Here is a 25128-nt window from a genome sequence, read left to right as displayed (position 1 = left end):
GATTTTACTTCTAAGTCAACCTGCAGCAGGAAAACAACGCTTTCTGGGGCAAGTGGTTTACACCGGGTTTGGAGCAACATCTTGTTGTTTTTCTACATGCTATATTCCTGAGATTGGCCCCGTTTCAAGAGGAGACATAAAGGGATGAGATCTCACAGAGTCCTCTGCTTGGGAATCATCCTCCTCTACTGCAAGTTCCTCCACCCAGTCCGAGTCCACTTCCATGGCCTTCTCTTCTCCCTCCATCAGCAGTGCTGAGGTGCCTTGGCCACTGCTTTGCCGCAAGGCATTCATCACATCAGCCAGATAGGAGATGATGTGGCACGAGCATTCCAGCATGCTGGCGTGCTGAAATCAAGGAACAGGTGCACATGAATTACTTGAGAGTTAGTGGTTAAAAATCCTAATAACTCCCTTCAGAAATGCTAATGCAAGTCTTAAAAAATGGAATTACACCTGGATGAAGTCAAAATGAGGCACTTCTATAAACTGGTGAATTATACTGATAAATATAGAAACTTACCTTTCCTTGGGATATGTTTGTGCTCACTTTTTCCACGACATTCTTCTGTGTTAAATACTTTTTGCTGCAGAGAAAAATTTTACTAATTTAAAAATGAATATTCATACATTTAAGATTGTATTGCTGTTTGATAATCACTACTGGTAATCTGAGTCTTTTTACCAAGCGATTTTTCTGGTGACTTTAGCCCTCGTACTGATGCTAAAAATAAATCTTGCCTGATGTAAATTTAATAAGGCAACAGCACGTATGTGAAACTTAATTCTTACCATCTGGTCAGCCAGTCGATAGCTGCCCTGTGCAGTTGCAGGTGACCGGCCCCCTGTCCTGCGCTGGCAAGTGTTGCCATGATGACCATGAGCTCAGGAAAGCCTGTTCCATCACCATTGGCCAGCATGTCTGTTGCCATGGGAATGAGTGTGCTGAGGAGGACAGTGCACACTCCTTCGCCCACCTGGCTGTTGTCACGCACAATATGAGTGGTTAGCACCTGCAGGAGCTGTCGGTTTTCTTGCACTATTTCCAGCTGCTCAGAGTCCTTTGGCGGGGTGGCCGTCATTCGAGTCAGCCAGGACTGCAGACGAGATGGCTCCACACAGGCCAGCTGGGCCAGAGAGCCACACAGACACAACAGGCTGGGGTTTGGGCTCTTCTCCGCTGGGAACGACAGCATCACCATTAGATTTAGGCTTATTGAAAAATCCGATGAATCTGTAGTTTTTAAGATTTCATATTTGATTTTTTTTTTTTTTTTATTAAAAGGAGGTTAGTATGCTTTAAACAAAGTGTTTGTTGTCTCCCACACCTTTCCGACATCAGAATAGGCCTAGTGTGCAGAAGTATTTCTGTCAAATGCACCTCTGACAACATGCTTTTCACTCTGCCTTCAAATGTGGCCACTTAACACTTTGCCATTACATGTGGTCAGAGAACAATTCGTACGAATCAGTCCATTTTAAGCATACCACAGCCTTTTGATAGCTTTTCTTGATTGAAATGAACAGTATACTTACTGAGCTGGAAAAGCTTGGTGAAGAATTTCAGCACCCTGTTGCAGAACTTTTCTGATAAACTTTTGTTGGCTGTTGCCATCATAATCTGGACGAGCTCACCACTGGAAAAAAGGAGCACAAAATAAGCAAGGTAGCAGTATAAATATGCAATAATGCAGCCTGTGTCATCAGTTGAGTAAATACCTGAATGAAAAGAACTCTTCCATGGCCTTACGGACTTGACTGCTCTCAAGCTGCTTTTCAAGGTACTGAAGGCATTCCTCAAGGACAGACTCATCCAAACCACTAAAAAGAGATCAAATATTGCTAAGAGCATTCAGACTCAACCAAACAATAAATGTGCAGGCAAGTAAATAAAGACAATATTCTAAAATAGGCTAAAAGCTGTGCAGAACTGCACAGTGGGGCGTTATTCTCTGTGGGTTCAGCTCTACAAACACCTGTTTCATACCACACAGTGTTTTGATGTTAGTAACAAATATATTTTTAATGTAGGTTAAATGAATTATCATGTCACACATGGCATACCTGTTTGGGTCTGAGTGATTGGCAATGATGTTGTAACACCCGGTGACCAAACGCTCGTAGATGCGGGCTAGGAAGGCGTCTGACTCTGATGGGCCAAGGATGCGCTCCAGTGAGGTGCTGCTGATCTCAGCTACACTCTCTGTGCTGCTCTCCAGGAGGAGGGGCAGCAAAGTGCGCACAACCTGTGAAGGATTCAGCTCCTCTGTGCTGAGGAGACAAATATGCAGCAATATTAACTGAATTTTTCAGGTACATTTGACTTCTCACATACTTGTTGTTGTATGTTAAATGACTCCGATTTTAAATAGGATTGGACAAGCACTTACACAATGAGGTCGCCAGTGAGGCGAACCAAAGAGAGCAGGATGTGTTTAAGAGAAGAGGCCAGAGGCAAGGACTGACAACTCAATGTGCCCAGGTGAGCTGCTTGGATGGCACTGATGTAGCTCTCTGATGGAATGGTATCATTGGCAAATGCATTTCGCTGAGAAAGAAAAACATGACTTATTGGTCTCATATTTGCTGGTACAATGATTTTTTTTAATGACATGTCAATATGCGTAAAATCTATACCTTAAGATTTTTTTATAATTATATTGGATATATCTTTGTTTATTAAATGCTTTAAGACAGACATTTTAGATAAGATGCATACTCTCAATTAGCTGCTTATAATTAATTCAAATCAGATATAGATAGGAGAGTACATAACTCATTTGTTATGTTTTGTTGGAAGTTTAAATAAAAAGACATTGAAAATCTTAAGGCTGCGTAGAGAGCAACAAAACCACATCAACAAAAAATATAGCTGTTCTGAACACAGCTTAGCCAGAGTCAGCAGCAGAGTGTTAGGATGTACAATTTTGACTTTATTGAGGATTGGAGTAGGTGGTACAAAATTTTTTAAATTTACACATCATTCTTCAAGGCAGACTAATAGTGGCAAAAAACACTAAATGGTGATTAGATTGCCTACTACCCTTTATAAAAGTGCTTACAAAGAGTGAGAGTCAAACTGAACCATAAGCAACAACTTTATCCTCATACCCATGAGCCAATGTTGGGGAATTCATTGGTGTGGATGCCGTTCCAAGTCTCACATATTGTCTGTACAGCCGATGGTAGGTTCTGCATAATATTATGACCTGTGAAGTTTCAGTAAAAAAAGTTCAGGTTAAAACTGAGTGTACAAAAAAGTTGTCAAAGTCAATGAACTGTTTCACAACTTTGTTCTTGAGTTATTATTTCACATACCCAGCAGGTTGGCTTTGCAGCGGGTGGAGCCAATAGACAGAACTGCAGCATAACCTTGGAGCTTGGCCTCTGTAAGCTTGTTCTCCCCTTCGTCTGGGATGTTCAGTAGTAAGTAAGACCTGGTCATGACAAGTTTGGTTTAATCCCTTTATTAGGATAAACAGATTCATAATTTACAGCTTAAGCCTAATTTTTTTTAGGTTTGAAGCAAGTTTACAGGTAAATACCAACAGGTGAATGTAAAATTAATGTAAAACAAACACCTAAACACACCCTTATTTACTTCTAGGATTTATCTCTTGGAAAATACTGTTTGGCCAAGTGCATGCAATAGACTGCTGTTCTCTTTGCAAAATGGCAGCATGAAAGCTCTACAGTAAAGGAAGTGATGAAATAAAATAAAAAATGTCCTGTCCTCTGTAGTTTTAATGTCTCCGTTTTCAAAACCCTTAAGTCAGGGATGAGATGCACACAAAAACAGGGACACAATTGTCGAGCATGTATCGGCTTTATCCAGAAGATATATATAAAATACATATTTAAATAAACCCTGCAGTTACTTCAATGATATCCTGACATCCCAGCTTGCTCAACCTAATGCATGACCTAGACAAGCTTGTCTAATGTTCAGAGTTAAGAAAAGTGCAGCAGCAAGAATGATCCCTTTCTCACCTTGTAAATGCTGTGTAAACATCAGCAAGCTGTAGTGTGGCAGGCAGTAGGTTCTTTGTGACCTCAGATGACTTGTGGGCGTCTGCCTCAATGGCAACCTTGGACAAATGCTCATCGAGGGAAACCTGCACTTTAGAGATGACTGCATCCAGTGTATAGATGGCTTGTAGAGAGGGTAACTGATCAAGTGGAAGGATGGCGTTCGGGTCTACACTGGAGAAGGTGGAAATCTGCAACCGAAACAAGTCATCAAAGAGTGACAGTTGTGCTCAAAACTTAGTTTCGATACAAAGGTCAACAATGATTACGTTTTAAATCATTACCTGTCTGGCAATGTACTCCTCTGCTAGCTCCACGTCGTATTTAACGGTGCTGCACTTAGCAACCGTCATCTCAACCAGAGAGGCTGCTTGGTCTGCTTTCATTCCCTGCTTCACCAAGTGTTCCTGTTAGTGATGACACGGGCATAGTCATACATCAAAATAAACCATAATGAAAAAGGACTTAATGTGTTACATTACAGGATTAAGGACACAGTACAGTACATTGTGTAAATCAGAAATCAAGTCGTCAGTCATTTTATTAATGCTAATCAGCAGCATCTAATGTCAACAGATTTGTTTGAATATGTAAAACAATTATGAGTAGATTGAGTAAAGTGATGATGAACCTATTAGATTTGACATTGGCCATGAAACAAAAAACAAATGTAATATTTTCGAAGTATTTCATTTATTTTTTGGGGCATCTATCATGCCAATTAGATTTCTGTAGGATTTCAGGTGTGAACAGACCTTGATCCAATTTACGTAGGTAGAGACCCGGAGACGTGAGGACCATCGCAGGGTGTGCAGGATGTCACTCTCACTGGGATCGATGCAGCCAGTCTTTAGCTGCTCCATGTAGGCTTTTGAGGGTGGTAAAACACCCAGGATCCTCCACAGTATCAGGAAGTAGTACTGAAGGGAGCATGCCTCCTGTGCAGGGTGACAAACAAATATGAACCGTTTTCTAATCCGCACTCAGTTGATGTCAGGGCTGAAGACTGCGGCTTTCGAAATCAAACAACTGGAAGGCTTTTATTTGAAGCACATTAAGGAAGAGCAGACTTGGTCATGGAGGTAAGCAACTGCACTGACGCAATTTCAAATATTCTAAGTGAATGATAATTAAAAAGGTGAAGCCCCAAAGATCTGGGATCTTAAAGCACTGCAGGCAACAGGTGCTTACTGCAGTTTGAACCATCCTGTGATGTCACCGGCATCGAGGCCTTGTTTACCCTTTTTCCACAGTTCATGGTTTTGTTCATGAGGTGTGTTCTCACCATAGGAGTGACTGGCTTGTTCTCCTGTCTTTTTGCTGTGTCAAACTGAGAGCCTGCCACCAGCAGTGAGATGAGCCACGCATACAGTTCATCATATTTAACTGCTCCATTGAACAGCTTTGGAAAGACCTACCACAAAAAAAAAAAAAAAAAAAGAGTTAGGTTTTAATACAGTGATCATTTTTCTCTACAGTGATAATTTTTCTCTATCTATTAGAGGTCAAAGTCTCACCTTGCTGTCCAGTCTGGTGATATCATCTTCAGATGCCTCAGGGGACAGAACACAGTAGAATTTGGGCTGATTATTTGAATCTAAGAAAGGATGAAATGCATGAAAATAGAATATTATTTTCTCATCTAGTACCACCATTGCCACGTTGTCTTTACAAATAAGACACAAGAACACAGACCATATGAAATACCTTTGTGAAAGTTGCTGAGGTTCTATATAATTATTATTTTTTTTTCTATAATTTCTTCTTCTTTTTTAACTTCCACTTTCTTGTTTAATTTTGGTCTTTATCTAGGCCATACCTCGCACAAACAACATTGTTCAGCCAACGATGGCAGACGCAGGAACAGTAATATTTACCCAGTTAGTTCAACATAATGGCATGGGATAAAGGTTTTATAAGACTCAAACTACGCTCAATAAACTATAGAAAATAACCAGCGATGAGCAATAAGACACTGTAAATAAAAATCTTTAATCCAAAAATAGTAAAGTGGGAGCCCGCTGCGTTTGCCACCTTCCTGAACAGAACTCGGCCCGGTGGATGGTGGGGTCAGGAGGTTATACTGCACCTATAAATAATATTCATGATAGAGATAAGCTAAATATCCTGTCATCACAGTGCTACACACACATTTGTTCAATGATTCAGCATTAGAATAAAGAGGATTTATACAACCACTTTGTTTGGCTGTCACGTTACTCCTATAGGTGGGGCAATTGAATCAAAATAACTCAAAAAAAATGTTTTGCAAATCTTGAAACCATAGATAATATGTGAATCTGTGGTATTATCAAGGTGTGCAAGCAAATAGCTATTCCAAAGGAACTCACTGGAAAAGTGTGTGAAGATATTCTTATACCCAAAGGAGCCTTATGTGATATTCAGGATGGGATCTTTAAGGTTGCTCTGGATTGGTGAATTATTAGTATTAAAGTAACAAATATACAAATGAAATAGAACTACACCTAATATGTGCTATTTGGCATCAGGACAAGCACCATTACAACAAAAAAGCAGTTCAAACCTGTTCAAAAAGGTACAAGGGCGCCTTGGAGTAGTGGCGCAGCAGGTAGTCAAAAACCAGACACAGGCGGGCCAGGTTGAGGGGCACTGCCTTCAGCTGAGAATCTTTGCTCTGAGCCACTTCAGTGATGGCTTGGGTGACCAGGGTCAGGACTGACCGCCGACCACGTTCTGACAGATTGTGGAAAAGGAGCAGCAGGAGCTGGAGGTGCTCTACATTAAGGTCGTCTTCTCCAGGCACAGAACCCTGGATAGTGTGCTGCTTCAAAGTTCCCAAAAATCTATTAGAGAAGTAGAAGAAAGGTAGAAAAACTAATAAAACAAATACTGCCATTATTTTCAGTCAAAGCGTACAACAGTGTGTAACTAACCGATATCCAATGTGTTAGGGTGGCAGCATGAAGGGACAATTTAAACCAGTCCATTGTACAAATGAGCCAGATGAGATTTGCACAATTTGCCATACCTTTCCCAGACCTTCATACACTCCGGTACATCTGGCTCCCCTTGCACACTTGCTTTGTGCTGCCATATGAGTAGAAGTCTGGAGAGCACGGATAGTGACTGAGGGTGAATGTACAGAGGCCAGGGACCCTCTGAAAAGGGCGCAACACCTAACTGCTGAAGAAGGGTGCTCTGGGAATTACAAGAGATACAATAATACGTTTGTGACATTGAATAAACAACTCATAAATAATAGGCTCATTAATATAAGTTGCTCACAAAGATTTTTGGTGCTGGTGAAAACATATTGGCATAACAAAAAAATAATTCTTACCTGCAGGGCCGGGGATGGAAGATCTGATGTTACCAGGGTGTGGTTGAAGTGATATAGAGCTAAAGAAAACACTTCATCTGAGGAGCCTGAAAAGAACAAAATGCATTAATCCTAGCAGCATGCATTGTTGTCTACCAATTAAGGGCTACACCCTTCATTAGTTACCAAGCCAACAAAAAGAAATTAGGGTAAAAAGTTTTTTTTTTTTTTTTTTCAAGCGTACCTTTGACATCTTTGTCCACATCTTTGATGATGCTGGCTAGTGTAGCCATGTGCTGCTCTGTAAGAGACACGCTCAGGTAGTTGCGGATGAAGTTGTTCCTGGACTTGAGCATTGCGGTGGTGATGAAGTTCAGAATGCTGGAAGCTAAACTGAGGAACTATAGGAACAAATAATTAGGGGCTGTCACATTAAAACTTAAAAGCTTTCATAAGCTGTTGGTACAGACGTAATGACAGGTATGCTAGCATAAGAAATAAATACATGTGCCGTTTACGCCAAATTTTATGTTGGAGCATTATTCTGCATGTTCAGTCCTCACCAGTTCTGGGTCTTTGCGGCCAGCTAAAATGTTGCCATTCTCACTTGGATTCTGCTTGCTGGGGCTCTTCAGTCTGGGAGAGGTCTCCAGAGGTGGGGGGGGTGGAGGGGGTGGGGGAGCGACTTTGTCTTTGGTGGGCGAAATTGTCTCTTCAAACCAAAGCCCCAAGATGGGTTCACTGTCATCATCTGCAGAGAAAGACAAATCATTTATATGAATTTCTAAGAGTGGAGGTGAGAAACCTCCCAAGACTTACAAGACATTTGTGAAGTGGTAGTGGTGTGATCAAGAGGCAAAATGTAAAAAGCTTCAAACTAGTTCATGACACCTACGAAACTGTGCAGGCGGTGGACAAGAGCCAAAGACTGCAGTAAAAAGTGAACATATAGTGACATCCTGTTGGTGAATACCCACTTAGAAAAGAATACGGAATTTTTCATCTGAGGAGACATCGACTTGTAATTGTTATCACTGACAACAAGGGAAAGCCCATTTATTGCATTTACTTTCCCCTTTTCTCCAATACACTTGGTTAAAACAGGTAGTGAAAAAATAATCACAATATCCTTCCTCAAGTAACCTGCTATTATTATGGGCACTATACGTTTTCAGATTTGGGTAGCTCCAACAGAATCCTAAACATTTTTTACATTCAACTAAAATGTATTAAGAATGAATCAAACGTTGGGTTCCTTTTCATAAATTCCATTAAAATATAAGCATTTAAATAGCATGCCATGTTGAGTTCATAGCTGCCTTTGTTCATACATGCTATTGGCAACAATGAGACAGACGATGCTATTCAGGTTGATACTTGATGCGAAACGTGCAACTCTCTAAACATGCATCAGCTACAACAAATTTTAAGCACTAGATTAAATAATATCTTGGTGTAATAATACAATCTTTGAAGCAGTATGGAAATTATGACAAAGTCAATAAAACAACATTCTAATGTGATTCCATTTCTTTGACTATTTATTGTAAATCCCTTCATTTGCTCTGAACCGATGCAAAAAACTATTTTACCAAATTAATATCCAGTCGGTTACCTTCAGCAATGAGAACTAAATGAAAAATTGGATATATGTAATGAATACTGGAATTTAAATATAATTTTCTTATTTAAGAGCCTCACAAACGGCCCCCAGTCTGTCAATCTTGGCCCCCCATCTCTCCTCCAGCCTCATACTCAGCACTGGCTCCCCACAAGGCTGTGTGCTGAGCCCACTACTGTATTCACTTTATACACGATTGCCCACCAATCCATGCCTCCAACTGTTATTAAATTTGCGGATGACACGACAGCGGAAGGACTCATCTCAGGAGGATGAGTCCGCCAACAAAAACCTGAACACTAAATACAAAAAAAAAGAACTCATCCTAGACTTCAGGAAGTGTAGAGCTGCCCCCCCCCCCATATTCATAAACGGAGACTTTGTAGAAGGAGTTCCCAGTTTTAAATTCCTTGGAATCCACTTATCAGACAACCTCTTCTGGTCTACCAACACCACAGCTGCAGTCAAAAAGGCACAGCAGGGTCTGCACTTCCTGCGAGTTCTGAGGAGAAACAACTCATGTGTAAAGCTGCTGGCAGCCTTCTACCACTCTGCAACAGAGAGCATCATAACATACTGCCTCACGGTGTGGTATGCTGGCTGCTCAGCAGCAGACAAAAAAAGCACTGTAGAGGGTCCTCAACACCGCACAAAAAAATCATTGGCTGCCCTCACTCTAGGACACCGCAAACAACCTTTCCAGAGAAAAAAAACATTGTTAAAGACCTTTCTCCCCCTGGCCACCATCTCTCAGATCTCCTGCCCTCAGGGAGACGCTACTGGTCCATCAAAACACAAACAACCAGACTTATGAACACTTTCTTTCCAAAGGCCATCCAGACCCTTAATCTATACACCTAGTGACTCTGCACCCCATATTTCACACTTATTGCATTTTATTAGTGTTTTTACAAATCATTTTACTGATCTGTGCAACGGTATATTATTATTATTAAGAACTGTGCAAAATATTTATCACAAACTACCTGCCGTTGTTTTACGATGAATGTTGGCTGTTGAATGAATGTTATTTATAAATGGATGTGTGTAATATAGTTTCTTTTAAGCATTGCTGGGAGGGGCACTCACAATTTCATTGTATTCATTGTAATATAATAACAATAAAGGCTTCTTATCTTATCTATGCAAAGAAAGCATCTAAATCTTTGAGGCCCAAAAGGTCTCTTTCTGCCGTTTGACTGCTTCCCTCTCCTGGTGTCCAACAACCGGTTCTTTGGTTTACCGTCAAAAAAAGGTTTCAACTAACTTCTAGCCATAACTCAGAGCTGCCCCGCAGATATGGAAAATATCATCATGGCCCACTTTGATTCTATGACCCCAACCTCCAATGGAACACAGGAAGAATTCCTTTAGAGGTGGGATTTTAAGACCTGGCAGACAGGGGCCTTTGCAGGACGTTCTTAGTTCACCCTCACAAACACAACTGGATTTACAGCCTCTGTCTGGCAACCTCACCTGCCCCCTGATCCAACTTAGATAGCAGCTCTGCTCCTCTCTTCATCTGAGAGTAAAACATGTCAGTATATCTAAATATATCACTATAAAGCCACACACACTCAAAGCTCTCACCCTGGACAACAGTAAATAAACAAATATTGCCACTATTCTGGGTTTTGTTCCAGAAATGGTTCTGTGTGTGTACAGGTGGAGCCCAACTACATCTAGTTTATCACTCGACCTCCCTCACTAGCTCCTTCCCCACCAGAGGTTGCATTCTAAAATATAGTTGTTATAGCCAGAGGTTGGTCCACCGAGTCTCTGCTTTTGATTGACACCCGACTGGCAAAACACTGAATTCTCGCATCTATCCTTCAGAGTGGTGGCTCCACTAGGATACCTATTTAAGTAGCTATGAATCAATTAAATATATTTTAGCAACACTACACTTGAAAAGCATCGCACAGCAGATGTACTCAGTTGAAGTATCTAAAGATGAATTCAAAAACAAGAAAAAAACGTAAGTGTTAAAAGTACATCACTTTAAAAGGACAAATCCAGCGCAAAATGAACCCCGGGGTTAATTACATATACCGAGTGTGTACCAAGTCAACTGGGATATGTTTTCATGCTAATCGAATGTGACCAGTTTCATCGCAAACTGCTAATTAGCTTACAACGCTAGTCGTCGGGGCAGAGGGTAAAGCAAAAAGAAATTGCTATTTTTATACCACTAACAAGGCTCAAAATAGCACCACACTTCCACGGTAGCATAATGAGGGTCCCTACATGTAAACCAAAGCATTGAGAACTTTTTAAGTGTACAGACCGTTTATTAAAAAGATAGTTTAGAAAGATAGTGTTCATGAATACATGTGGGCGCCATCTTGGGAAAGCAGTCACGACCAGTCGAACGACGAACGCCGTGCTTGAGCTATGTTACTGGTTGCACGGCGTTCATCGTTGTTAGTGGTACAGAAATAGCGATTTCATTTTACTTTACCCTCTGCGCCGACAACTTAGCGGTTTGCGATGAAACTGGGCACATTCGATTAGCATGAAAACATATCCCAGAGAACGGTCGACTTAGTACACATATGTAATTAACCCCAAAGTTTATTTTGCGCCGGATTTGTCCTTTAAGTTAATATTCACATCTGCATGCAACATACAAAATGTTTCAGGTGACAGCAAGGAATAGCACTAGTGTGTTTAAGCCCATAGTTTAAAAGCATACTTAAATTTATCGTATTCAAAAATGATACCACTGTTTTGACATGGGTCCTACATTATTTTTGTACATTTTCCAACGAGTAATGCTATGGACAAGTAGGAAGAATATGATGATGAAAGAAAAAAACGAATAAGATCTGAGATAGGGCTAGGTAATATTACCACAAAATCTATATCACAATCATTTTAAATATTTAACTCCGTCTTGATAAAATTATTAAATGTAAAGTTTAACTTTGATCTGTCTGACAACTGCAAGTCGGCATTAAATTATGGCAGGACGAGGCAGGGGCACAGACTGGATGACCAAAAGGGTGAGGTTGTGTTTTTAGGACACCGCTCTTGAAAGCATCTCGGATCAACTTTTACTCAACATACCAGGAGGAGCGAAATTTAGTCGGTCAGTTACTGTAATTGTCGGTATCAGTAACTTTTCCATTCATCACCCAGCTCTAAATCGAAGGTTTTTAATGCTTGTAAAAACAATGAGCGCCCACATGTCAACACTGCTGGTATTATCCTTTGAACCACACTGAGCCACAGATGAATCTCTTTGACAATACACTGTCATTGACATATCAATTTCAGTGGAAAGCAACTTTCAAACTAGGCGCTGTTTTGCTAAAGGCTCTTCATCTGTGGCTCTGTCATTTTCTAAGCTATTAGGGCAACAGCTCAGAGCTCAAATTGTGGGACATACAATAACAAAATGAATCTAGGACAGTGAAGTGGACACCAAGTCTTTGACCTGAGGACAGAAAACTGCTGACCTGAGACACAAGCTGCACTTGTCTTCTCCTGTCTTCTCTCTGCTGAAATAGTAGACACTGTCAACTACACTGTCACATTGTGTGAAGGGACAAAAATGTAAATGACATTATGGTGTGCATGTATGTGTTTACCCTTCGGTCTGTCACTGCTGCCATAACCTGACTGACTGATCCACTGACAGCACCCCTTTTTCACTGCTTCACTGATACAGCTCAGCACTGACACTAGCTCAGAGATCAAACACAAACATGACTCTGCTTTCAGCACCTGCATCTGCACACTGTCATTAAGAGAAATCTGAGACATACCTTGAAGGCATTACACAAAAGCCAATATTGGCTTGTTGGCCAATTTTGTTGGCCAAGTTTATTTTTAAGTGATGAGTGCAAAAGTGTGCCCCCATCACACCTATGGTTACACGATGCCCAGATCATACCTTAATTAAAAAAAAAAAAAAAAAGTACATTGACATATTATTCTTCCTAACAGTTTTTTCTACAGGACATTTCTTTAAGAGATCCTCTCTGTTCTGCCGTCAGCTCTGTGTGTGTGAAGGGAGCTTAGCCCCGCCCTCATATAAACAGGCAGCACAAAGAGAGCAAAGGAGAGAAAGACAGAGAGGCAAAAATCACCATTCAGAACCAGGTTTCTAGTGCCATCTCGACATCAGACTTAATTATCAGCTGAAATTCCATTATCTGAACAATAACAACAATTTTCTCACTTTGATATATTGTGCATCCCTAACATTTTCAACACTCATAATGAGACATCTTTGGATCTATAAACAGTTTGGAATCCTTGCATTATTGATTACTTCTAAATAAAAGGTGCCAATTTTAACTAAATAATCACTTTTCACACAGTGTAACAACGTTTGTATTTCACTTTATACCCCAATATCCCCATCTTCTTTTTGTTGGAAACCCATTTTGCTGCACTGCATTTTTAAATATGTGATCTCAAATTCTTATTATTAAATAAGAATGGTGTAGTTAATACTTCAGCAGCCTTTTCCCTCATGTCAATCTAAGTCCTCTGCTCCGTCCGAATAAAATGTTTAATTCTCCAATCCATTTGTTGTTCCTATATTAACAATGCTGTGCAGAACAATATGTGGATTATTTCTTGAATCATCTGTGCCAGGATTTAAATAAAAAATGTCTAGACAACAATTGTTTTTCTTGTTTTGCAAACCTAAAAAGGTGCTAAGGGAGTGCATACTCTAGCATGAACTTTCAACTTTAAGGAGGCTTTCTAAAGTGATGATTAAGTACCTTGACTGCTATCCTCCTCTGTACTGCTGAAATCATCCTCATAGTAGGTGTTTGAATCTGTGGAAGCGCTGGCATCACTGCTGACGGAGCCCTTCCTCTGGCGTTGGAGAACACAAGCCTGATGGAAGCAAAAACAACAGTTTTAAATTTTTTAATTACATGTTTCACACTCTTTTCAATCAGATACCAATTTTATTAACAAAGCAGTATGTAGATGACAAAAAAACAGCTGCCAAAACATTTGTCATGTTTGTTCCATCATCACAACATTTTGTATCACAGTATCCATTTTGTCTCTATGTATATTTTGTTGCATCTATGTCTATCTAAATTATGTTACCTTTTGTGTCATGTTACATTGCACTAATAAAATACAGAGAGAAAGGTCTTCTTATTTAACAAAATAAAACAAGTCCTCAGAGAGAAAAAAACTGAGGTTTTCCCTTTGCAGGCAGCTGACAGATGGACTGTATCTTTGTATGGTTTCCCAAAAGCAACATAAGCACTTTTCTATTTGCGATGGTAAAATAAATAAACATAACTTGCAACATGCAAATTACAGTTATGTAAATAGATAATGATTGAACCTTTTTGTAGGAAGTGGAGAGAAGGGTGAAGAGTAGATTGGTCAGGGGCACGGAGTCGATGAGCCTTTGGACCCTCTGGATGGAAGTGCTCTGTGCCATGATGTTGAGCTCAGCTGGAGGCCCATCACTCGCCCAACCCTGCAGGAAACATGGCTTTCAAGGAATAGAAGGTTCCTTTTGCATCGGTTTGTTTCAGGTTCATCGTGCATGTTTAGAGCCTCTTTTTATTATTATTTTAAACTAGGGCTGCCAATCAATTGAAATATTTAATTGTGATTAATCGCATGAATGTCCATAGTTAACTCGCAATTAATCGCACATTTTCTGTTCTAAATGTACTTTAACCTCACGTGTGAAAATAAAGGCTCACAAAAAAAATCCCCTTCTACTGAGAGATCAAAACACGGTTATACAAAAAAATGTGTGTGAGAAGAACTGTGATGGCTCGGTGGAGGCAATGTGCAACGCAAGGCTTGTGCTCCAACAGGAGTTGCCTGGCTGCTGCAATCATGTTGCGTGCACTATCAGTGGTCAGTGTGCTGGCATTATTTCCAATGTCCGCTGTCTGGCTACTTGCAGAAAGTGCACGGCGCACAATGTGGCGATATGCCTCTGCCCTATCTTCAGAACAGTCAAAGCATGCGACCGATGTTCCAACTGTGGGTCAAAATAATGTGCTGTGACCCCGAGGTAAGTGTGATTACTGAGAGAAATCTCCGGAGAGTGCAGCGTGGCGCTGCATTGCTTCCTGATCATGCGCGGAGTTTGCGGGGGGGCAGGGTGAGCACTGCCCCCCCTGGTAGCTGAAACGGGTAATTGCATTGTTTAAAAAATTAGTGGAATAATTACTTCTGACATAACCAGATATTTTATAAATACTTTAAAAACACAAAACAACTAAATGGGGACAGGTAATACATCTGATTTCATATACTGCTTTAGTAAAAATAATATTTTTTCAGGGCTCTGCCTCTCACCTGAGACCATTATTGACGCATATGCAGGACGCAAAAAACGATAATTTGTTGCACTAGTCGGGACATCTTACCATGCCAACGTTACAATAAAGGTTGCATTTATGCCAGGTATATAAATTTGCTGTCAGCTTACTAATTGAATGTGCGTTTTGTGTAGATTTGGACGTTTTATTCCACTTTGTTTAAACGGCGAAGTTCACCTCGTTCACCTGTTTGGAGCTGACTAGTGAATATGAGGCGCGTATAGGCCTTGCTGGATACACCGGGTTTGTGGATCTACTGATCGCTGTGGATTACATTTATTCATGTCATTGGATTACGGCAAAATACGGATCTTTTTTCTTAACGTGTCTTAACGTTTTATGGTGTGATTGCGCTTGGTTTCTGCGTTTGGAGAGGAATCTCAACAAACTGATTGTTCACTGTTAGCCTACATGTTAGTTGAATTTAAGTGTCGGGGCAGTCTGCCACCGTCTGTCTATTGTGCTCCAACACAGCCGTGCCCACGGGCGTCAGTTTGGTTTGAAATGTGCTAGGGACAGAGACGCATTCGGAGGTACATTTCCCGAAGTGCTGGGTTTTTGTCTTTCGCGCAGGTCAGGTTTAATGTACGTAAACAATGATCAATGATTACCAAATTTCTCTCTAATATTGCTCCTCATAACCACTGAAAACTGTCAAAAAATAGAACCCAAAGTCCAATTATTATGGACGTTATCTGACATTTAGCGTTTCTGCTTCACATTTTCATCAGGGCAGCGGAGCAGCTGTTGGTCGACTCCCCACGGTTCTCATGGGCTTCATAAGTCCTAACATGAAAAAGTTTAACGTGGTTTAATGTACCTAAACAACGATCAATCATCACCACATTTCTGGTTAGTTTTTTTGACAGTTTTCAGTGGTTATGAGGAACATTATGAGAGAAATTTGGTAATCATTGATCATTGTTTAGGTACAAGCTTTTTCCTCGCTTTTTCCTCGCCATAGCCTGTCAAGTTCTTTTGACAGGCAAGTGTTCATTTCAAGATATGGCCATGAGAAATTTGGTGATCGTTGTTGAGGTACATTAAACCACGTTAAGCTTTTTCACGTTAAGCAGAACAGGCAGCGTTGTGAACAGAGAAGCGTGCAGCCTGCGCAGCAGCAGAGCGGCTGTGTCTGTACCTGCCCTGTGGGGACAGAGATTGTTGTGGATTTTTTGCATCTGTCGCTCAAGAATTATGTGTGTTATGGACTTCTTTTTTTTAACTAAATTGAGCTCGAGGTTTTAAATTGGTACTGTAATTTCAAATCTGCTTAAAAAAATACACATGTTTATTTAGCATGTTTATTTTGTCCATATGTGCTTGTGCTGTGTTCCCCAGGTCTCAGCTGCTACAATGAGTTTTTTTTTTTTTTTGCCCCCCCGGCTCGAATTTCAAACTCCGCCTATGTTCCTGATATCCCAAACAGCCCTATTGACAGCCCTATTTTAAAAAGACATTTTTAAATTCAAGTTAGACAACAATGACAGCCATTTTGTTTTCTCAATATTTTTTCTTTTTTAAAATCGATTTGTATACAGTTACAGTGAATGAGTAAATAAATCAAGACTGGAATTAGTCAAGTAAAGTTTGACTAGATTGCAAACCTGTGAGTTTGCTTATGTTAACAGTAAAACATGGGACATGATATGGCCAAAACAACTGAGAAGCCATACAGAATGAGAAGTCATGAAGACAGCCTAACTGAGGCATAGGAAGTATTTGGGTTCTTCAAACAACAGGTTGACCACTTGCATTTAATTCATTGTAATGTTTTAGAGTTAATGTCTGCAACTGCTACAATGACTTGCGCTTATATGCTGCTGGACACAAGTGCAACAATAAAACACATGTACACAATGGAAATGTACCTAACAGATATTAAGTGTAATTTACTTTACTTACTCGGTGCAGAGCCTCAACTTGCAGATCCTGGAAAAGCGAAGTCAAAAGTTTGATGGCGTGGTTTGCCAGGATAACTGACAAAACACCAAACCCTTGGTGTCTTAAGGAAAAACAACAAAAAAATGAATGCACATGAATCCCTTTTTTAAGAGTGACATTTTTTCTTCTAAATGTAATGATGAAATAAACTTTATGTATTCAAAATGTGCAGTTCTTGCTTTGAGATTTATAATTGATAATTAATACTGGACAACATTTCAGAGATTTCACTGCAGTGTTCCCTAAACACCATTTACCGTATATTGAAAACAAAAACTGCATAACTGATGCCGATCAAAAGACAAACTGAGCCACAGCAGTGATACTAGAAACATTATATTGACTGACTTCATATTCATTGGAAATTACCCTTTGCCAGGACCAAGTTTAGGTGATCCTGCACCATCCTTTGTGCGAGCAGCAATATCACGGACACGCAGGGCAGCCAGGGGATCCTTCTCTTTCCCTTTATCCGCCAGGGCAGTGGGGCTCAGGTTAAGAATCAGGTACAGGCTGTTTAAAAGGCACCAGGCTCCAAGCAGCTGGAAGTTCTGATAATGCTGTAGTACACAAATAAAAAAAGATAAAAAAAAAAAAAAGAATAACCAAGAATTTATTTTAACTTTACTTTCAAAGCAGTAAAGGGGCACAGTGTAAGTTAATCAAATTATTTTACTACTCTAGTTTAGCATTCAAATCTAGTACTCACCTCTCCTCCAGCTCTGCGGGAGTTGCTGATGGCTTGTCCAATCATTTCATAGATCTCCAGCTGTTGCCAACACAAAGTTTGTACTTGTTACCATTTTAAATTTGCTGTATCTTGTTAAGGTATGCATGCTGGCAAGGCAGTCATTAGAGATAACAATAAACCACAAGGGAAGATTTGATTCAATGCCAAAATATATGATAACCTCAGAACACAAATATATCTCCCCACAATGTTTTCATCATTTGAAGTCAGTACATGTAGCCTCTGGCCTATGTAAAAACTTGGGAGTAGCAACATACAAGTTAGTGAATACAGTTTTAATGTAGCACCAGATTAGGTCTAATAACTAATGTGAGCAATGCGTACATTGAGAATATTATACTCACACATTTCTGGACAATTGTGGCTGCGTCATTTTCATAGTCCTCCTCTTTAGTCCCAGTGGAGGTTGAGCGAAGCTGCAAGCCGCTACCTACCTGCAGAATGGCCATGCAAGTGGCAACACTCACACCTAAAGGGGTAAAAATAGTAAAAAAATAAAAAATATTACATTTACCAACAATATTATAACATGCAGCTGTTGATTAAAGAGGGGAAAGAATAGTAGTAGGGGTTGTTCCAGCTGGTGCTAGTACATTCAAGAACATGTCGTATCGCTGCATTGCTTCATGGTCTATTGTTTGTAAAAGAAAACTGGTATCGGCATCCCGTCTACAATTCTTCATTGTTTGTTGGAGATTATAGTAGTTTGAATAACTCGACAGTATAATAATTGACCTATAGAGAGTTATCACCTACCAGCATAGAGACAGCTCAAAGCCAGCACGGTCATATCCAGTAATCTCCCTGGCGTCAAGGGCTCCAGTACAGGCAGGGAAAGTGTGTCCAAAGCCATGGTTACGTCTATCACCAGTGAATGAAATCTGGGTATGGGTTTTCAGTATAGAAAGTTAACTGAATGTTTGAGAGAGAAAAACTTTCCAAACACTAGTAATCGCATACACATGCAGAAATTTACAGATTATATTGCCCCTTTAAAACAAATCATAATATAACAATATATATTCTATAAAATTTGACATTAAAACATTTTAACCTTATACATAAATAAATAAATTACCCATTGCGGACAGCAGTGGCATCAGCCACTGTAGCAGGCATGATGAAGAAAGAGTTGGCTGATACAGCATCCTGGAAACGGTTGATGTAGCGCAGAAAGTAGGGCAGGTTGAGGCACACACGAAGCAACTTCTCAGACCCACCTGGAAATACAAATTATGAAGAATAAATAAATAAATAAATAAATATATATATATATATAAATAAATAAATAAATAATATACACACACACATTATCTCTAATAAGAAAAGAACAAAAGAGAAAAGTCAGAGATGCCCTAAAATTCAAAATTGTCTGTATTGAAAAAAAAAAATCACAATGTAGTTTTACTTTATAAAATATCAGACTTTGCCAAAAACAAAGATTTGAAATGTGTTTGTTTCAGTACAAAACTTTTAAATCAAGACACGTAACGGTATAACTGTAAACTTAGTGTTGAACCAAAAAGGTCCTACAAACAAAGCAACGACAACTCACCAAGTTCCTGTAAGCTTGACACATTCTGAGAGACAAAGGCATTTTTCATTTTGGCCTGAATGGCTTGATCTGTGGTTTGGTCATCGCAATCACTCTCTGCCTATAGTTGGAGAGATAAAAAAGCATAATCATGATGATTCATTACAACCGTATGACAATTTTAGTTATATAGTATGAGGCAAATTATATTACAGGTTAAAAGTAAGTTTATTTTAAAAAAAAAAAAAAAAAAAAAAAAAATGGAATATAAGCTGTCAACTACAGCAGCTGCAGGGCTGGTCTGTAACACTTGCCTGCATGTGTGCTGCTGATGGGGAGGCCAAGATGGTGGTAAGGTCAGGGTTAAAAACTGAAGTCAGTTGATTAAAGAAGTTCATTTGTACTTCTTTTTGTCGAAGTTCTGGGTTCACAGCACTGGGCAACTCCTTCTGATCTTCCACTATTAAATGAACAAAGGAGGACACCTTTTTTTAAATCAGTCACATACCAAAGCTGTGGGATTTTTTCTGTGGGATTATTCTGTCAATGTTTCAGCCCCAGTATGTATAAATACCAACAATATCATTGAACCTTCTCTACACCAGTCAATATAGGAAACTAATGAACTAAGAAAATAAATACCAATGTATTATATTTATTCTGTTTCTTATTATTTTATATTCTGCTAATACACGGCATATATCTATATTATTCTTACTACTATTATAATGTCACTGCTACTACATTGCACATATCTGTACATGCTTTTCATACACTGTTCATATTACATAGCCATATTTATTCTGCTCTTATAGCATAATATACATATATTTCTTGTCCTGCCTATGCACCACCTGTCTATACTTGAATATCACATTGCACTTTTCTGCACTTCAAGTTGGACGCAAACTGCATTTGTACTGCATGTACTTGTACTCTGCACAATGACAATAAAGTTGAATCTAATCTAAAATCGAATAAGTCCCCAGTCCAAAATTCCTCAGTGGGGCCAATTTCTCAGTTTTTAATGACTGTTTGTTCTTTCTTTTTTTAATAAATGAAAATGTTTTCTACTAGTAGTGCTTAATCCGCAAAGTATTGTTTAACTCTGCTCCCTCCCTTAAGGCACACTTACCATCTGAAAGGGTCTTGACGGTTTGAGGCAACTTGGCAGATTTCATCATAGCAGTGAAAGTAATGATTTCTGTGCGATCTAGTCTGCTGCAGCCAATGCAAAGACCTTTTATTAGAAGAATCAGGTGTTTCTGAAGAAAAATAAACAGTATTTATTATTAAATTTAACTTGTGTGTTTATACAGTAAATCATGTCCTTTTAAACAGAAAACTGACAGATCACCAGAAAATGCAAGTTAATATCTATTTTAAATAATCAAAAACAAAGTGGCTGACAGAAAAAGCTTTTCTACATTTTGTTTGTGGCTGGTCCTACCTCCTTAAAACTGACCAAAAATGTTCAGTTGAATGCAGTCCTACATTACATTCTCCCATGCAGTTTGTTTCTCTCACCTGTGATACCGCACATGCCTCATCTGGGTTCTCCAAGCGCAGCAGTGAGAATTCAATCAATACTTTGCACGCTGCAGCAACCGACAGCAGCTGATTTCTCGGTACTAGAGAGACAGATCAAAAATAAATTGCTGGTTGGAAGAAACACAACCTGTAACATTTAAATGTTTTGGATTTATAGCAGTAGCATTTTGAAAATGAAAGATACATACTTTGCCCACATACTGTGGTGATGTAGTGTGCAGAGAGTGCCACGAATGATGAGTAGAAAGGCTCATACTGTTTGTCATGGTGAAGGATGTCTGATTCACTGCAAATGAATGGAATATATCATTAAACACTGTCAAATATGAATTTATGTAGAACATCTTTGCAGCATTGTTCTTATGGAGAAAAGTTAAGAGAAACAGAACACAGATGATGACAAGGTGTTTTATGAGACAAATGCAAGTCCAATGAACTTAATACCACCTATAACATTTAGCAACAGTCTGAAAACCTCCTTCACCACAGACAGCATTTGCCAAAAATACTAATCTAGAAAAACATTAGGTTGTGAATCTTCACTGGTCTCACGATTCGATTCAATTACAATGATTCTGTCAGCGATTGAAATCCATTCGTTATCATGATACATCACCTTAGGGCTGGGCGATATGGACAAAATCAAATATCACAATATTTTTGACCAAATACCTCGATATCGATACTGCAACGATATTGTAGTGTTGACTGTTGGTGCTTTCACAAAATATTTACACAATGAGATTTTTTATAAATAATCATCAGTAATGTGGATATAATGACTAAACGGGTAAAGGCAAATAATATAACAGTTACAACAGTCTGGTAAGTTCAGAAAATGACATCACTTTACTGTAATGCAGCCTTTCAAACCAGGAAAAGACAACACTTATGCCGTACTACGATATCCAAAATCTAAGACGATATCTAGTCTCATATCACGATAGATATAATATCGATATATTGCCCAGCTCTACATCACCTCCTCAATATTATTATTATAATAAGTAAGTAATACACATGGTTTTCATCAACAAATTCAAGCAGTCAGATATGTATGAACTCCCCTTTTTATTGTAACTGCTCTGAATGTAGCAAAGTCTGAACACAGCAGACAACAGACAAACAAAAAGAAAAAAAAGCAGTGACAGGAAAATCAACAAGCAACATTATTAGGCTATAATCGATTATGGTTTGTCACTGCATCAATGCAGATTCGTCCAGGGGTCCGTTCCAGGAAGGAGGTTTAACAAACTGAGTCTAACCCTGAACTCTGAAGTGATTTACCCTGAGATGGGAAACTCAGTTTTCGGTTCCAGAACAGCTGATTTGAGTTGGTTCAATCAACTCGGAGTAGGTTCACTCAGGGTTAAGCACCACCACTATAAAAAGGCAGCATGAATGGAGCCATGATACTACGATTCACCATGGCAACAACCACAAACAAATCGGTCAGCATACTTTACCCCTCTGGAACTGAAACTACTCAATCGCATATACAGCGAGTTTGAACATATATTTTGTTAAAAAAAAAGCAACACGGCTGCTGCTGCAAAATAGCGAGAATTGGTGTGGGAAAAAATTGCTGCTTGAGTTAATGCAAAAGCTCTAATATAGTGTATTAATTTCATATTTAATCACAGGTAACCTATAATACTACTGGTGAAAACTGGAATGGTATTACACCTATAATTTCACTTAGGTGCAATCCTGGTGGTCGAAAAAGTAAGCTACTACTAATCCCATTCTGAGGTTGCAGCACCATGTCATTAACAGAATTAAAATGTATAATCATTTATTTCTTTTTAATGGCTCTCACTGGTTTGTGTCCAGGGAACACCACAAAAACGTTTAAAAAACATTTCAGAGCGAGGCATTTTCTGACAGCTCTGCATACAGTGGCTTTATTAATATGATCCGCATCACCAATGTTGTAAAGACAACTGCCATTTGCAAAAAATATAATGCACCACTAAGAATGTGCTTGGATGTAAGAGCATGTCCACGATGGGTGACGTTAGTGTTATGAGGACGGATAAGGTTATCTACATATCTGATCAACTGTTTAGAAAAACGAAACCTGTCAAACAGGTAGTTATCTGGAAATGAAAATACATCTAGTCGGGCCTCAATATCATCTCCCGACGTATGTTCAACTCCCTGCGAAGTAATACAGCTTCTTCATCAACGGGATCGTCGACAAAAGGACATGGCATGTTCGGAGAAAAAATTAACGCGTTTTTTTTATTCACGCAGATGACAGAACTGCTCTACAATGCGCCTGATACAGACTGAATGAATGAGGAAATGAAAGAGAGCTGCGTCAGAGGGAGGAGACTGAGAGAAACTTGAGGTTTATTGAAGAAAAACTGCTCCCGACCAGGTTAGGTTCACAGACTTAGTAACCATTAGTAACTGACTCTGAGGTTAAGTTCCATCCCTTTCTGAAACGGCCTGGAGTTACCCCTCCTTCTCAGATTTAAATAATCTCCCTTTCTGAAACAGAAAACCCAGAGTTTCCCTCATCTCAGGGTTAACAAACTCAGAGTTTTCACTAAACCTGCTTTCTGAAATGGGCACCATGTTTGCTTTCCAAACAGGCCTGGGGAAAATACTACTGAATAGGCAGTAGGCACAACCTGTATGCATTTCACAAACCACGGTAGTTTGTCATTAATGAATGTTTATAAATGTATTTTCACATAAATAACAAGAAAACACAACTGGCCCTGGCTGTCAGTATAGTGACATGACATTGTGCATCTCCCTCCGGCAAAAGCAATGCCTTTGAGCACACTCACTGTTTATGCAGTCTTTTCTAAAATGTCAGATCAGAAATGACAGATCTGCTCTTTGGCTACTTGCCACCAAGGAAAAACAGTTTAATTATGCACTTAAACTTAGCACATTTGGTGTCTTAAAAACACCTGGAAACACACAGCTCTGACGTAATGTTTCTGCTGATAGACCTCACCTCAGCTGTGACCTACACCATCTTTCTTGCCACACCACAAAAATATGCAAATCTAAAGTATGCACAATAACCAATATAACCAAATACTCAGAAAACACCTCTGCTCTCTAAAATTACAAAACACAATTTGCTTATTCTCTAAGCTGCACATTACCAGGGTGATTCCATCTTATTTTGTATTAGCAAAGTGTTTCGGCTGTTGCTTTAAAATTGGGAATATGGTAAATAATGGAAAGATCTGCACTTTTGCTTTTCAATTTTCATCATCATACAGTCTACTGTTCTCCTAGTAGCACACATCAGTGAAATGTGCTGCTGAAGACACAGCACCCATGATGCTGACAACCCCAAAAACCAACAATTCTGTTAAATGTCAAACTACTCTTGCAGCACTCACTCGGCATAATCCAACTCTCATGCTCACGAAGTTGAAAACACTTGCATGAGCAGAACATGCTTTAGATTTGATACTGTAGCTAATGAGTGAGCATCAGAATAGTCATATAGACGTGTATACAAGCCCAATTAGACGTTTTATTGGAAAACAAAACTGACAGTATTACTGCTTACATTTTTTTTTTTTTTTTTAAGTGTGTCGTTTCTTCAGAAAATGAAACCAATAAACATCGCAGGAAGCTCTTAACTTGAATGATCAGCTGATGTCACCACTGAAGAAGTGTCAAGTGACAAACTGACTAAGGTGTAACGTCAGGTGCTACCACTCCATTGTGATTTTGTGTGGATTGGTGGTTTGTAGGCCGAAATGTTCATATACTGAACGTTACCTAGTTTTATAATGCCTGGTCATAACACTCGTCTCTAAAGACAAGTTCCCCCAGCGTTACAGGCACTGCACCAGCTTCCTAGTAGCACAACCGTGGCGGATTGTTCTCAATCTTCATTTAATTACAAAGCGACCCATCACCACCTCATCAAAAATGAGTGGAGTTCAAGAAGGTCCCCGCCTACTTCCAGTCCAACCACAGACACACAGCAGATAACGTCAAACTGACGGAGTTAACTTTAACGTATAGCTAGCTACATTGTCTGTTGACATGCCCAGAGTAGACTGGATCAAATGTAGCCAACTATAGTTA

General features: G+C 39.4%; 1 protein-coding gene across 1 annotated transcript in view; it reads right to left on the bottom strand.

The window, feature by feature from the left end:
• The window catches only part of ubr4 (ubiquitin protein ligase E3 component n-recognin 4), a 62807-nt gene that overhangs the window by 37030 nt on the left and 649 nt on the right, over positions 1–25128 (bottom strand). Inside the window, exons 2-34 of the mRNA XM_039800440.1 lie at positions 21246–21343; positions 21034–21137; positions 20642–20771; positions 19821–19966; positions 19528–19627; positions 19051–19192; positions 18729–18853; positions 18317–18441; positions 17931–17990; positions 17591–17781; positions 17183–17282; positions 14278–14415; positions 13691–13808; positions 7894–8081; positions 7575–7731; positions 7352–7437; positions 7040–7209; positions 6575–6854; positions 6019–6118; positions 5547–5674; positions 5315–5443; positions 4785–4967; positions 4314–4436; positions 3991–4220; positions 3319–3437; positions 3112–3209; positions 2391–2548; positions 2065–2271; positions 1720–1821; positions 1537–1637; positions 793–1180; positions 524–587; positions 157–348 (exon numbers count right to left, since the gene is read on the bottom strand). Coding sequence (XP_039656374.1) covers positions 157–348; positions 524–587; positions 793–1180; positions 1537–1637; positions 1720–1821; positions 2065–2271; positions 2391–2548; positions 3112–3209; positions 3319–3437; positions 3991–4220; positions 4314–4436; positions 4785–4967; positions 5315–5443; positions 5547–5674; positions 6019–6118; positions 6575–6854; positions 7040–7209; positions 7352–7437; positions 7575–7731; positions 7894–8081; positions 13691–13808; positions 14278–14415; positions 17183–17282; positions 17591–17781; positions 17931–17990; positions 18317–18441; positions 18729–18853; positions 19051–19192; positions 19528–19627; positions 19821–19966; positions 20642–20771; positions 21034–21137; positions 21246–21343 — 4780 coding nt within the window. The remainder of the gene's footprint in view (positions 1–156; positions 349–523; positions 588–792; positions 1181–1536; positions 1638–1719; positions 1822–2064; positions 2272–2390; positions 2549–3111; positions 3210–3318; positions 3438–3990; positions 4221–4313; positions 4437–4784; positions 4968–5314; positions 5444–5546; positions 5675–6018; positions 6119–6574; positions 6855–7039; positions 7210–7351; positions 7438–7574; positions 7732–7893; positions 8082–13690; positions 13809–14277; positions 14416–17182; positions 17283–17590; positions 17782–17930; positions 17991–18316; positions 18442–18728; positions 18854–19050; positions 19193–19527; positions 19628–19820; positions 19967–20641; positions 20772–21033; positions 21138–21245; positions 21344–25128) is intronic.

This window comes from Perca fluviatilis, chromosome 5, assembly GCF_010015445.1.
Source record: "Perca fluviatilis chromosome 5, GENO_Pfluv_1.0, whole genome shotgun sequence".
Classification (NCBI taxonomy): Eukaryota; Metazoa; Chordata; class Actinopteri; order Perciformes; family Percidae; genus Perca; species Perca fluviatilis.
This window is presented reverse-complemented; position numbering and strand designations above follow the sequence as displayed.